Below are 14,386 nucleotides of genomic sequence, written 5' to 3' on the forward strand. Positions count from 1 at the left end.
TCTGCTTAAAAGAAAAAGTTACGAGACTATTAAGTTACTTAACAACCCATAACATAAAATATTAAAGATATTTGGAAATTATTAGGTTTAGGTACTACACACTCAATATTATATAATATGATATCCACACTTTTGATTATATAATTATGATTTTACAAATATAATTTCTCGAGTATATTCTAGTATTTTCTTTGGTAAATCAATTCAACATTAATTTGTACATTCATACATAGTACATGTCGAATTTGGTTAAATCGAAGTTGAAGTGACCGGAAAAAAGTTCGAGTTATCCAAATTAAATTTTTTTTTCTATTGCTGTGTATTTATTATAAATAAAGTAATGTAATGAAAAATATTCTTGAACATTTTTACATCACCACTCTCACCACTTACGGTTTTAAAACAAATGCCATTTCTTTCTTTGAAACCATCGAGCCATCCATGATCCATTATTGCTTGCCTTAAAATTATGTTTATCTAATTTTAATGCGAATTCTTTAGCTTTTGCTCTCTTATCAACAGCCCACTGGGGAGGGGGGGTATTTTTTAGTCATGTGTCTGTTTAAATCATTTGTAAACGCACTCATCTACGTCAGGATTTCCCGGTTCTCCAGCCCTTTTTCTGCCCTTTTTACTGGACTTATTTAAAATTGTTTCTTTATTTTTAAGATAATTCGACAAAGTGTTAAGCGGAATACCAAATTCTTTAGCTATCAAAGGTTTTGTTTTCAATCCATTTTCAACTTCCCGTATTGCTGCCGCTTTTTCCTCGTATGTTAGCGCTTTTTTAGCACCCGTTTTGATGACGACATTACTAACGATCACGTTGAAACAGACACAGAGTACTGAACACGAAATTCATGCATTGTCGTCTAGTAAACGAGTTAGATAAACCACTTATCGGTAACGATGTAATGAGTAATGACCTTATTTTATAGGTACATGAGGGAAATATCACAATTTACATAATAATATATATATTAATAAAACTCAGAACTCCCGAGTTATCCACGAAAACATTCGAGTTAAACAAGATTTTTTTACATCGTTTAAATAGGAAATTCTAGGGACCGGAGTAAAAGTTCGATGTAACGACGATTTCAAGTAAAAGAAGTTCGACTGTATGTGGTTACGTACCAGTTCAGTATTTTCGGTGAATTTATTTCAGTATAATCGCGCTACGTCCATATTCTAGTATACCTTAAAATAATAATAATACATATACTTAGGTACCGAACTAGATTTAAAGCAAGAAAGAAACACGATCAAATATCATTTAATTTGTTATATATTTATTAATACGGAAACGGAATGTCTACCTTATAACTAAATGGATTTAAAGTATACGAGTATTACTCTGTGTAGCAGTTAAGTATAGGTACGCACTGCAGCTCAAATATGTCCAGTACAATATTGCAATCACGTATATTTAATTTCAGTAACCACTATATTATAATTTTCAAGCTTGGTCCAGATTTGTTTAAAATAAGTATGGCGCCATTTGCCCTCGTGTATACCTGCTCGAGCTGCTCGGATGGTATAGGATCCGAGGGGAGATTAAAGGGTTTTAGCACCAGCTCTTAGGCCCCTAAATATGACATTCATCAGTTAATAATTATATTATACACTCACTAAATTTATATTTGTATTTTTTTCTGGAAAAAATGTAATAACCCCCCCCCCCTCTACAAATCTGTACCTGGGTGTGTAGTGCTAATAATTATGTTTGAAGAGGAACTTGTCATTCTACCACCGCCGCACAAGGTTCATCATGTCCGGTCGTTTCATCGTCGTCTTCGTCTAGGGATCCCGGATGTCCGTCAAGAACGTCCGAAACCTGCTTTCCTAGTTCAATAATCTGAAATCGATAACGGTCGCAACATTAAATACCACATATTTCTATACTAGTGCCTATAGAGTACTTGCAGGGGGTCATCAAATGTCGGCCCGTGGAAAAATTTTATCCGGTCCGCCGAGGAGAAAAAAAAAAGGAAAACCGATGATATTAAAAAGTCTAATGTTGTAATTTTTGTCCATTGGTTTTTACCGACGCGACTTCGGGCAATTTCGATGGCCCACGAACAGTGTCCAGATTTCTTTCAAAAATATGAAATGGTATAAATATGGTAAATATGAATATAACGATTAATATGGTAACCCCCTGGTACAGTTACTGTATAGGTATACTGTGTATAGTATATACAGGATATTTGTGCATTATACTTTAGGTGACTGTTGTACTTTCGAAGTAATATAACGCGGTAACCGTCGCGGGTAAAGCTACGGCATCTAAAACCGCAAGCTCGTGCCGATAGGTATCTTCGACTATCCTATTTTCTCACTAATCGATTATATTTACAATAAGTTGTCGGTATTTATTTAGGCGCTCGTCTGGTTACTGGTAAGCATGATAGTCTACTTAGATAGTTAAATTAATTATATTTAACTTGTTTATATACCTGTGGTATTGTGTTTAAATCGCCATAAAATATAGGTTCCTATAGTGTTAAATGTTTACACTAAACCCAATTATAAAGGGGTAATTGGTATGGGGCTGTTTATACCAATGATGCAGTACTATGAACAGCGGCTGTTATACACTATGTAAACATTTAAACATGTTTTTTTTAAACACTAAATATTGTAAATTAAATGAAATTTTCATTAGATTTTATTTCATTTTTTCTTTAATTTTTTTTAAATAAACATTTAGGGATTTACAGTGTACTTTGTTGCCTAAAATTTATGTTATATATAATTGTTACACGGAGTTGAAATCCAAGAAAAATGGATGCTAGTTTGGATTAAAAATATTATTGGTGATAAAACTGAGGATTTTACATGGAAACTAGATTTATAATATTTGTGACATATTAGCAGGATGGTTGCATATACAGTATAATTGTATATAGAGCCTAAAGGAACTAAATGTTGAAGACTAAAAGAACTGAAAAACGCGTAAGGACTCTATCACAATTCACAGTCCACACACATCATCGTTGGTTAGCGAAAATGTAAAAAATTTTAAATTTAAAAAAAAAAAAATTATTATTTGAGTTTACAATTCACAGTTTAACGTTCAAAATATAGATATTTACATTACCCTCTGTGGCTTTGCTATTCTGTTTCACTTCAAGCCCTGCTAGCCTTCATTCGTTACGTCTTAGCAATCCGGTATTTCAGATCCAGATGAATATTATACAAAGTGAATTGTTTTTTTTAACTTAATCACACAAAAATTTTAAAACAGAGTTGCATAACCTGAGATTTCGATTTGACTCGGAGTATGTACATTTAGAGATGTGCCGTGGGCGGCAAATGTTATATTATGACTAAGCGTCAATCTACGTCATCTTTACAGTTTGGTATTGAGACGAGCTCTAATTTTGAGTACAATATAGTTACTCCTATTTATATCAGACGCCTCACTCCCTCCCTCCTCGCTTCGCTATTATAACAGTTTTTATATAAAACTAAAAAAAGTATGTTATATGCGTATATTGCCTATAATCTAGAATCTACAATGATGTTAGATGGAAATTAACGTTATTCGCCGGTTATTAACGTTATTTACCAAATACACAGGTAATTGTCGTTATAGACCAGCTATGGACGTGAATATCAAATACTACAATTATTTGAAAAATGATGTACCTAAGTATTTTTAAAAAAAAATGCATTATTATTTTTTATTTGTTTTTACAACTTGTATTCTCATGACATTTGCTATTACATCATTTTTCAGCCCCACGGCAGGCACCACGCATATTATTACAACCAGTCTTGCAATAACAACGCTGGTACCCTTGAGGGCCCGCAACCGAACTATTATCAGCTGCTTCCATCAGTGTCAACTGTCTACCACCTACTAATTTTATCACATTGTCCATGTCTAATAGATTTTCTTCGCAAGCAGCTATTTATTGGCGTGTGTAATTGTATTTAAGAATACCATATCCGCTCCACAGCTGATGTTATAATATGTATGGTCATTGTATACTGTATAGGTCCAGTGTCCACCTTATCTGTGGCCGATAAAGTTTTATTGATTTACCCAATTAGTACCACAATTAGTTTAGCCATCACTTTGTCATTGCTCGTTGGCCATTGTTTTATTATCTAATCAACATTTCCCAAATTATACGGTTATTAAAGTTATTCACTAGAAAATAACGATAATTCCCACATTAACGTTAATTTTCGATATAACATCATATACTTATTAGTTATTGTCGTTATTGTCTGTTATAGATATTAATTAATACGCGTATCGACACGATACACGAACAATATTATGATTTTGCAAATTAGGCAAACCCATTGTTTTTTCACCGTTTTTGACCTAATAGCGACCATGCAGCTAAGCAGCTATCTAGAATTATACTAAACAGGAAACAAAATAAAAAAATATTGGTCGATTGAATAATTATTAACTGTAATTCCATGTCCATATAACCCATAGAGTAATTATATATATATATTATATATACAGTGGCTTATTTAAGTTTTTTCCGCCTATAGGCACTTTCCAATTCGTCGCCTTCCTCCCCCCTCTCATCCTTGCTACAATTTAATTTTCAAATTAATTACTTCATACAATAAAATTCTGTCTTTATTATAAGAAATCGAACCCGCATTGAATGCGCGTGTTTTGTTATCTATGTGCTCATACTGAGTTGCGTATGTGTATAATATAGTTGTAGGTACTACATAATATAGAAAGATGATTAATTTTGAGCGAACAAAAATTAGTTGACTTTGATTTCATCAAATGAAAAATACTTTTTATAATTTTGTGAAAAAAAATCGTTGAAATTTGCCTCCCTCCAATGTTGCCACTCTAGGCCCTGTGCCTAAATACGCCTCTGTATATATATTAATAATATACTAATAATAATATATTAATGTACTAATATACATTATTAATTAAATATATAATATTACTCTATGATATAACCATGTAGCTACAAGCTGACTGCTGATAGGTGTTATTATAATATTTAATATATGTCATAAACTCATAAACAATAATATTACCGTTACCAAACGATTTATTTGTTTATATTTTAGACTATTTTTATAGAAACCACTAATTCACAATCATTTTGATCAGCTCAAACGAATTTTTCTTAGAATTTTAAACGTATAATGTACGAGTTTGACGAACCTGACTGTCCTTTCAACGACTTTGTAAGTACCTCCATGCATTGACGGATTCAAGGATAGCAAAAAATACATTATGGTCTCTCCCGCCGCCACAACCAAACAAATTTATCTAGATTACATATAAATGAGGGTGGCACCTACATTTTTAAAATATCCATAATCGCTTTAAAATTATAATATAATATTAAAAAGCCTACGAAATGTCCTAGATAATAATGTTACTCTTAAATTTTATAAAAGGTTAATTCACTTTATTTTTTTTACCTGTAACGAAGTTAAACGTAATTTGATGAGCGTAGTTTCGTATTTTATGCACTGGTAAGACGGACATATCAAGTGTGGGTGCCAGTGTACCACGCCCTCTTACTTTTTTTTTATTGTAGGACTGTAGGAGGGTATAATAATTTGTTAATTAGTCTTTTTCAAATAAGATATAACTATATATAGGTACTTCTACTACTACTACTACTTCTATTACTTAATAAACAAAAGACAAATATTGTACAAATTTCGTAAGAAGCTAAAATATATAGTCATATAGACGTATAGTGAATTCCCAACAATTTTTAGGTATTGGCACAGTTGTTGTTTTTATAGAATTGTATTTAAAGCAGTGTTTCAATATTTCAATAAACATAACAACATGAGTAATTAAAATATGAGATTAAAAAGATTTTTATTTACTTAGATATTCTAAAAAAATTAATGTTAATGACTGCAAAATTCAATGTATTTGTTTATTTAATTTTTTTTTTTTTAAGAATTTACAATTTATAAGGTAACGTTTATCTGGACAATTACAATTAACTGCAATAACCAAAATCTCTAAATTAATGTAAAATTATGTGATAATATATGATGCATATTGATTAGCAACTAACATACATAAAATTATAACAAGTAGGTACTTCGTTAGTGCAGCGATACAGTGGGGTTGGAATCCCGATTTTAATTGGGGTACCCTGATTATAAGGGCACCTACCGAGTGTGAGAAATGTTTTTTAAAATATTTTTTACATGATTTCAAATCGTTTCAAAACAATATACTTTTAAATAGTTTTGAAGTATTTTAGTTTTTAAACTACAAAATATAGTTTTAATCTCATCTTCAAAAACAGAATATTTGTCTGATTAAGTATTTTAATGCATAAAAAAATAGGACGAGCTGTTTATCGGTTGTTATACTATTTAAAGTAGTTTAGATAGGAGCGGAGTAGTGTACTACATTTTGTGGTGTAACTGTGTACCATTTCACTCCGCTCATCAAAACTTTAGAGTTATAACTTATGAACTACTCGTTCTGAATTCGGTTTGCTTCCTTTAAAATATTCGGAAATTTAATATGAAAAAATACTAAATGTTGTCATTCAAAAAAGTAAAAACATATATATTTTTATTTATTTAATTTTGTATTTTCAACGACTAGAAACCATATAAAGTTTTTTTCAATTACATTTAATGTATAGGTACTTTTTTAAATAGAGAGTTTTTGATGATAAAAGAATCACTCGGTGTATTATATTAATTGGTAGACTACCAAAAAGTCCGAGGTAAAAAAGTCCTAGGAAAAAAAGTCCTAGTAAAAAAGTCCGTGTTTAAAAAGTCCGATATAGGCACGTCATATAATTAGGTAAAAAGAAAAATTAATACTTAATTTAATTAAGAAATAATTTTAATATATTATTATATTTTATTTGTATGATTAATTATTTTGATTGTTTTATATTTATTTATATATTATAATTATTATCATTGATTTTTTTGATAATATAATATTATACCGGACTTTTTTGCCCGGACTTTTTTTCCGCGATTCATATTAATTATATTCTGCGTTGTATGCATGATGAGAAAAATCCCACCTATTTCGAGCAATCACCACTTGTGCAGTTTGTTGATCGGGTGACGGGTACCTATTCTGGTTCATTATTTGTTCATCATTATCTATTTAATTTAAATCAATCAATAATATTATGTTTAATTATCCAAGTATTCTCGTGTTTACTGGCAGGTCGAAGAAACATTTTCCGAGAGATTTTTGGGCGCTGTTAGCATGTTACCGTACGCCAAGCGAATATTTGATGTGGCAGGGACGATCAAAAATCATTTAACAAGTTCGTAAACAATCGTATACAGTGTATACTTATACACAATCGTATAGTTTCGGTGGAGTTGGATAGTGTTTTATCACGTCATTCATAATTCAGTTTCAGCCACCTCGCAGTATTGTAGAAACGTCGGTTGGTGGACTATGAGTACGGCTACGGTCTTATTTTTACCAATTTTCATCGACAAGGTGGTCATGGACGCCGTCGCCTAGTCACATCCACAGAGATTTTCCGTACTTGAGTCAAAAATATAAAAAACAACGATACAAGTCATGTACCTCCAAATTTTATGATCATCGTCTGTTACTATTATTATTAAGGTACTAACAAAAAACCTAAATATATATATATTTTTTAAATTTTTAAATTAGAAGGACGTGCGGGAAGCCACACTTGCGTCAACGTACCGGATGTCCGGGTTGATGGTAGAATGATTACTCACTGATAGCCAAGCCTTAAGAGAAGTGTGGAGAAAATTGTGATTCCCCCCCCCCTCGTCCGACATTTTTAAGATTTGTGAATACTTGATATTTTTTACCTAATGAAACAATTAAAAATAAGAATTTTATGGACACAGCCTAAGTTCTACATCTTAAATGTTACCAGACAAAGTTAATGATATAGCTGGTAAAAAATACAAGGTGGCTACAAGGTATTTTCCCCAGGTCATGGTTGCTCTCTTCACAGCTCTGCTGACAGCAGAATTTGAGTAATAGAATTGTTTTTTGTTAATTTTTGATACCTATAAAAAATTCATAGTGGTAATTTTGGTTGAAGCGCTTCATAATATGAACAAACCATGGAACTTATTTGATATTGACCTCATTATCATGGAACTACAGTCTAATAATAATTACTCATTTGAAATCTTATTTTGATAAGTACTTACGTAAATTAAAAAAAAATATATCCGTTAAAAGGGAGGTTATCATTTGAAAAATAGAAGTTAATATCTCAATTCTACACAGGATACTCCTTAAGTAGTACAATATCACAATAGTCTTGAAAATTTGAAAATATGGCCTTTAAGAATGTTAAAAAAAAAAATCCAAAAATTGGATTTCAAATAACCACATTATTGATGAAAATAATGTAGCAACTCGGGTGAGCATGCTCCATGCTCCATAATATATACGACTAATATTATATATTTATAATAGAAAATTTTAAATGTTAGGTACAATGTCTATAAATAAAGTAATAAATACAACACAAAATATTACGAAAAAATATACAAAATACAGACGACCAGAGCCGTTAAACACTAACGGGGGATCAAGGGGGGCAATTTCCCCGGGCAATTTTTATGGTGTTTGATGGGGCAGCAAATCTTTAAGGGTCAACATAAAATAAAATATATAATTATAGTTATAATTTTTTTAAGGGCGGCATAATTTAATTTGCCCAGGGGCGGCAACATATATATAGCTTAACGCGGCACTGCAGATGACCTAACCCAGTGATAACCCTCAGTAGTAACTATCATATAGGTAAATGATAATATTGAGTGAATAGTTTTTTATTTATACGTTACTTCTTTATCAATGGCATCACATGATAGGCATGCTTCTTGAAAAGAGTGAAAATATTTTTCAGCCTCTTTAATTTTTCCTTGGTTTACTTCCAAAATTGTCAAATTGATTAGCGCTTCTGGATTGTCTGGATTTAACTCTATGGATTTACGATATGCCTTTTCCGCATTCCTCGTGTCGTTCATATGGTTTAATGCCACTAAACAAATAACGTAATAAAACAAAATAAATATTTTTTATTATAAATAGATATAAATTAATAAGGTATACAATACAGCATAAGGTACCTAAACACTGTATCAGTGACAGTAAATTGTGCCTGGGCTCGTTTTACCACCAATGCCACCGTTTCGGCGTGTGGGGACCTTAATAACTAAGAAGTACTCCATTGAAAAAGATGGGGGCTACGATTTTTATCATAAATTAAAGGCGTGGAGAGCTTTGCCCCCCACACCTCCTCATATTTCTGATTTCATTAATAATTCTTCACACTATTTAACAATCAAATAATTGTATTTTATCAAATATTTGAAATAAAATGACGGTTTAATATTTTTTAGATTCTTAGCGGAGCGATAAATGTATTGATTTTACTATGATATTTAAAAATAAATTTATTTTATCTTTGAATTCTGTGTACACTATAAATAATCTAAATAATGCTTCAACGTAATATTATAAAACGTTCCTAAATGACAAATTATAGTATGTTTTTTAAATTTATTGAACTACACCTTAAACTAAGTAGAAATTATAACACGTATTGTGATATATCTATAAAAAAAAAAAAAATCAATTTATTTTGAGCGTTGATGATTGACTTACATCCAATAAGCGTAAAAGTACTGGCATGATTTGGGTTTAATTTCGCTGAAGTTGAGAGGAATACGAATGCTGAAACATACTGTCTGGTGTATAGATGTACAAGGCCCAAATTGTATAAGGCAATCCAATTAAATGGGTGCAAATAAATAGCACGTTTTAAGCAACTTATAGCCTAAAAAAATAGAGAAAATACAATAGGAAAGTAATATATAAAATTCATATTTATATATAGTACTAATACCCTAATGATCTAGTTTTCGATGCTGATTCATTCATATAATAAGAAAATATATTTATAGATATTACCTGATTAATATTTCTTATTTGAATTAATATTGAAATAAATAATTTATTATTTTAAAAGTCCTAGGTGTCTATTATAATTTAAAACGTATAATAGCAAATAGGTACATAATACCAAATTGTTTTACTTTAACTTATTTAACTGATTTAAAAACAAATTTATTTTAATGTTATTTTAAGCATAAGACCATTGATTAATAATCATACAAATATGTAAATTTACACATGAAAAATAATTTGAATTACCGCAACGTATTTGTGTTTTCCAAAGAAACACATTCCGATGTTATTCCACGTTTCAGAGCATTCAGATAAGTCATTAACAGCTTTAGTGTATTTGGCCAATGCTTCGTCGTATCCACAGTTTCTCTGTTGACAAAATGATCCATTTATTCGTGAACATGAAAAATTAACTTTTACGAGTCAAGAAGGAATATAAGTATACCTGCATTTCAGCTGCTAATGTCAGAAGTGCTTTAGGATTTTCGGGATCCTGGCACAGTGTATTTCCGAGAATATTAAACGCTTGATCATAATTACGTTGTTTCATATATAACAAGCCCAAGTCTACAGATATGTTCGTGTTGAATGGAAACAACCTTATCGTGGATACATAAAAGTAAATTATTGGTTTCCAAATTAATTTAGTTTATGTAAGTATAGGCACCTACATAATATGTTTATTGAAATATGTTTTTGTTGTATATATAAATATTTGTACTAAGTTAGGTACATACCTAGGTACGGAGTTACGTATTTCTTTATAGGCATCTAGCAATATACATTTAATAACATTCAAAATGAGAAAGAGAAAATTGGGATTATATTTTCAGATTTGTCTGGTATTTATAAAATAATTATTGATGTAGATTTGTCGTATGGTCGTGACGTAGCTATTTTAAGTACAGGCTTAGGTTATTTGCCATTAAAATTTAAAACTATCTAAACTTAACATTATTGACCAACGATGTTTTAATTTTAAGTAATTAATAGGCTAGCTTGTCTAACATTTTTATCATTTTATTTTTTATTAACCCTTATGTCTATGAACACTTGTATTTTAGTATAAGAGTGGGTAGGTTAGGTTAGGCAGGTACACAAAAAGCGTTACTACAAATCATACATAAGATACTTTCTAATGAGTACCAACTACCTTTATGGCTATATTCAATAATTTCGTAAATAGTAAAAAGTTAGTAATAACTTAAATTAAAGAATTGATACAAGCATTTAGATCAGAATAATTTTTTGAATCATAACATTTTTTTTAAATCACTTGTAATATTTGTGGTGCAGAGAGCACAACTGCGGTACCTACTAAATATTATATTATCATTTGCCAAGATGAGTGAAGAGCCCAGTGCCATATCCAGGGGGTGGGTTTAGATTTAGGGTTAAGCACCCTCTCTCCTTCTCTAAATTACAAATGAGATATTTATTTTTAGTAATGCGTAATGGGTTCATATCATATAGGTATTAAGGTATTAATAATGTTGACGGGTGAGCTTAGTTTTAAAATTGTGACAATTTAAATGAATACATTAAATACAAATCCTGGGTACGGCATTGGAAGAGACCGACACCTACAGGCTATAGTATCTTTTCTAGATGACTATATTATTAGGTTTCTTAATATTTTCACATACCTATATTTAAATTGCGTGAATTATTTATTTAATAATAATTTATAGTTTTAAAGTGGCACACGATCATTACTTTTTAGAAAAGCACTGCCGTCAGATAACAGGTGACAGACATATTTAATAAAAGCCCACAAGCAAATACGCCGTAGTGCTATACACTAGGTTGGTATTTTCCTAATGCAATAGGCACAGTTAATTACCTATATAACAATATAGTCAGATAGTGTCTAGCGTCTAGCTAGAAGTTAGAATTCGTTAAAAATTACATTGATTTTGGTAACAATATTTATTCGTTAAGAGTATGGAATTTTATTCTTGTCCATCGAATCAAAACAAATACGGATTTAAAGAAAAAATTTTAATATCAAAATAACAAACTTTGAAGCCGCAATTAATATACTGGTCGCATTTTTAAAGTTATTTTCCATGGCGAATATTGAAGCTAATTTTTCGTAAGCATCTTGATTACGGCTAAGTTGAATAGTGCGATGAAAATATTCTTTAGATTTGTCCAATTCTCCTAAGTTCAAGTAACACAAACCTGTGAAATGTTATTTGGAATAGGTATATGTAATACATTACAGAATATTAAGTTCTGAAAATAAAAATTAGAAAACTTTAATAGTAGGTATTACCATTTACCATTGACTATAATGTTACTAGTAAGTAGATATTCATAATCGATGGTAGGTATTACCTAATAGATATTATATACAATGTTAGCATTATATTTACCAAGGTTGTAATATACTTTAGTATCTGGTTCCCTGCACATTCTTTCTGCTTCCAAGTACATTTTTTGGGCTTCATCATTCCTTCCCAAAAGTAAACTAAAATATCAAGACCAAATCAATAGGTAAATTAAGTTGGTGTCTAATACTAACTCTGTATGATGGCAGAAGTTAATACTTTTAATGTCCTTGCGGATACACAAATAGTGTTTGAGATTTAGGGAGGGGACTGACCTGAAGCTCAGGTTTATATTGGACACTTTATTGACACTTATGTAGTGTATGTATGTATTTATTTATTTATTTATTATTTTTTTTTTTGGGGGGGGGGGGGGGGGGGCTCCACTCCCACAGTCCCTCCTTATTTGCGCTTATATGGCTTCCTATATTAAATTATTTTCCATAAAGTTCTTTACAGATTTTTTTCCTTTCAAAATTCCATTTTCTAACCTTCATCCTAGTTTCCTAAACAGTAACCACAGGAATAAAATTTAGAATCATGGTTGGCCTATGAGCTCCATCTTTCCCATTGAATTTACATCATACTTTTTAATAGTTAAATTATGGTTTTGACTACCCATCTTAGGGGAAGTATGACTCAATCGTGAATATCCTCCCTTTTCCTATTAGGAAACAATATATCATGTTTACGAATTGACTATGACTTCTCTACCAGCCTATTTACTTTTGACTCTTCAAAATATCAATTCGAAGATCCTATTTGCTACCAGGAACCATCCTCAAAGTTGAAAATTGAAGAATTTTCATTTTTCACTACTCCAAAAAATAATGAGTCATGAAACTTCACAAGATAACATAATGTAAAATTAATAAATTTATTGCTCCTCAGAATATAAAATATAGTTTTAAATGTTTTAATGAAGTAAGTTAGATAAAGTTAGTTGCGTAAGACTATTAATTAAAAAGTAATAATATACTATTATTTGATAATTAATAGTTTATAGGTGATAAGAATATCGAATAACTTAATCGGTAGTGAGTAGACAGCATGTATAATATGCTTCAATATATTATCGAAAATCAATGAAACTTTAAAACTTTATTGCTGACAATAAAGTGATCAATTAAAAGCATTAAATCACATTATGAAGTATTGGCTAGTATATTTTGAGTTGTTTTGAAAAAATGTGATAAGGTCATCAATTTTCAATCGTTTAATATTTAAATTAAAGAAGTTTTATAATGTATGTACAAATTATTTTTCTAATTTATTCAAAATTTTAACAGTACTATTATAAATTATTGAATATTGATTTAAGATTCATAATTAATCAACATACCATGAACGAGCAATTTGTTTGACACCTTCAACACACAATGGATTCAAAGCATAATATCTATCAAAACACCAATATGAATTTTTTATCTTACCTTCTTCTCTATATATTAATCCCTAAAACAAATCATTTATGTTTTTTAGTATATTACGACAATATTATGACATATTACATATGTTACTAAATATATTTTTGAAGTACTTCAGAGTTGAATATAATTCACTTTTATCGAGAATAATATTACAATTGACAGATGTTTATTCTAATATTTTCTAGTAGAATATCCATTGTTTTGTAATAATATATTTATAAATTTAATATGTATTCTATGAATCTACATTATTACCAATATATAAAATGCAAATTCGTTGTTATCCTTAGTGTTTCGTAACTCCTGGTCAATTAATAATTTACATAATTCCAAATCTCGTTGTATGTAACGATTGTAAATAATCCAATCAGACTTTTCTTGAACATTGAAAAATTGCATCATTGGTTCTGTAATATTATTACAACCATTACTGGCAAAGGAATCGGTCATTATTCGAGGCGTGTATATCATAAATGGCTTATTTTATTACCTCTATTTTTATAAGACACTAATCCGTTATCCATAGTACCTAACAGTATTTATTAATTAATAATATTAATTATTTAGAACCACAACAATAAAACTTTATTTTACTCATGATTTTTACAGTATATTAAAAAGCTTCATAACACACTAACATGAATTATACAGGTGTGAAGACTGAAGCATAATGTTTTGATAACTTATAC

The 14,386-nt window shown here is 30.1% G+C and overlaps 1 protein-coding gene across 2 annotated transcripts; it reads right to left on the reverse strand.

Moving 5' to 3' along the window:
• Window positions 1-1,270: 1,270 nt before the first annotated feature.
• Window positions 1,271-14,322, reverse strand: BBS4 (Bardet-Biedl syndrome 4). Of its 2 annotated transcripts, none has more exons than XM_015513240.2 (11): window positions 14,188-14,322; window positions 13,953-14,127; window positions 13,610-13,722; window positions 12,313-12,407; window positions 11,956-12,118; window positions 10,380-10,533; window positions 10,181-10,303; window positions 9,632-9,803; window positions 8,809-9,005; window positions 1,700-1,858; window positions 1,271-1,588 (listed from the first exon to the last, which is right to left on the reverse strand). In XM_015513240.2, the coding sequence occupies exons 2-10, from the start codon at window positions 14,097-14,099 to the stop codon at window positions 1,742-1,744; spliced, it is 1,281 nt and encodes a 426-aa protein (XP_015368726.1). In that variant the 5' UTR covers window positions 14,100-14,127; window positions 14,188-14,322; the 3' UTR covers window positions 1,271-1,588; window positions 1,700-1,741. The 2 variants fall into 2 exon arrangements, with proteins under 2 accessions (XP_015368726.1, XP_089077699.1); XM_089221573.1 differs by having other exon boundaries at window positions 13,953-14,104; window positions 14,188-14,304.
• Between the last annotated feature and the right edge of the window lie 64 nt (window positions 14,323-14,386).

Source organism: Diuraphis noxia, unplaced genomic scaffold, assembly GCF_037042655.1.
Source record: "Diuraphis noxia isolate RWA-SAM2 unplaced genomic scaffold, SU_Dnox_SAM2 contig0002, whole genome shotgun sequence".
NCBI lineage: Eukaryota > Metazoa > Arthropoda > Insecta > Hemiptera > Aphididae > Diuraphis > Diuraphis noxia.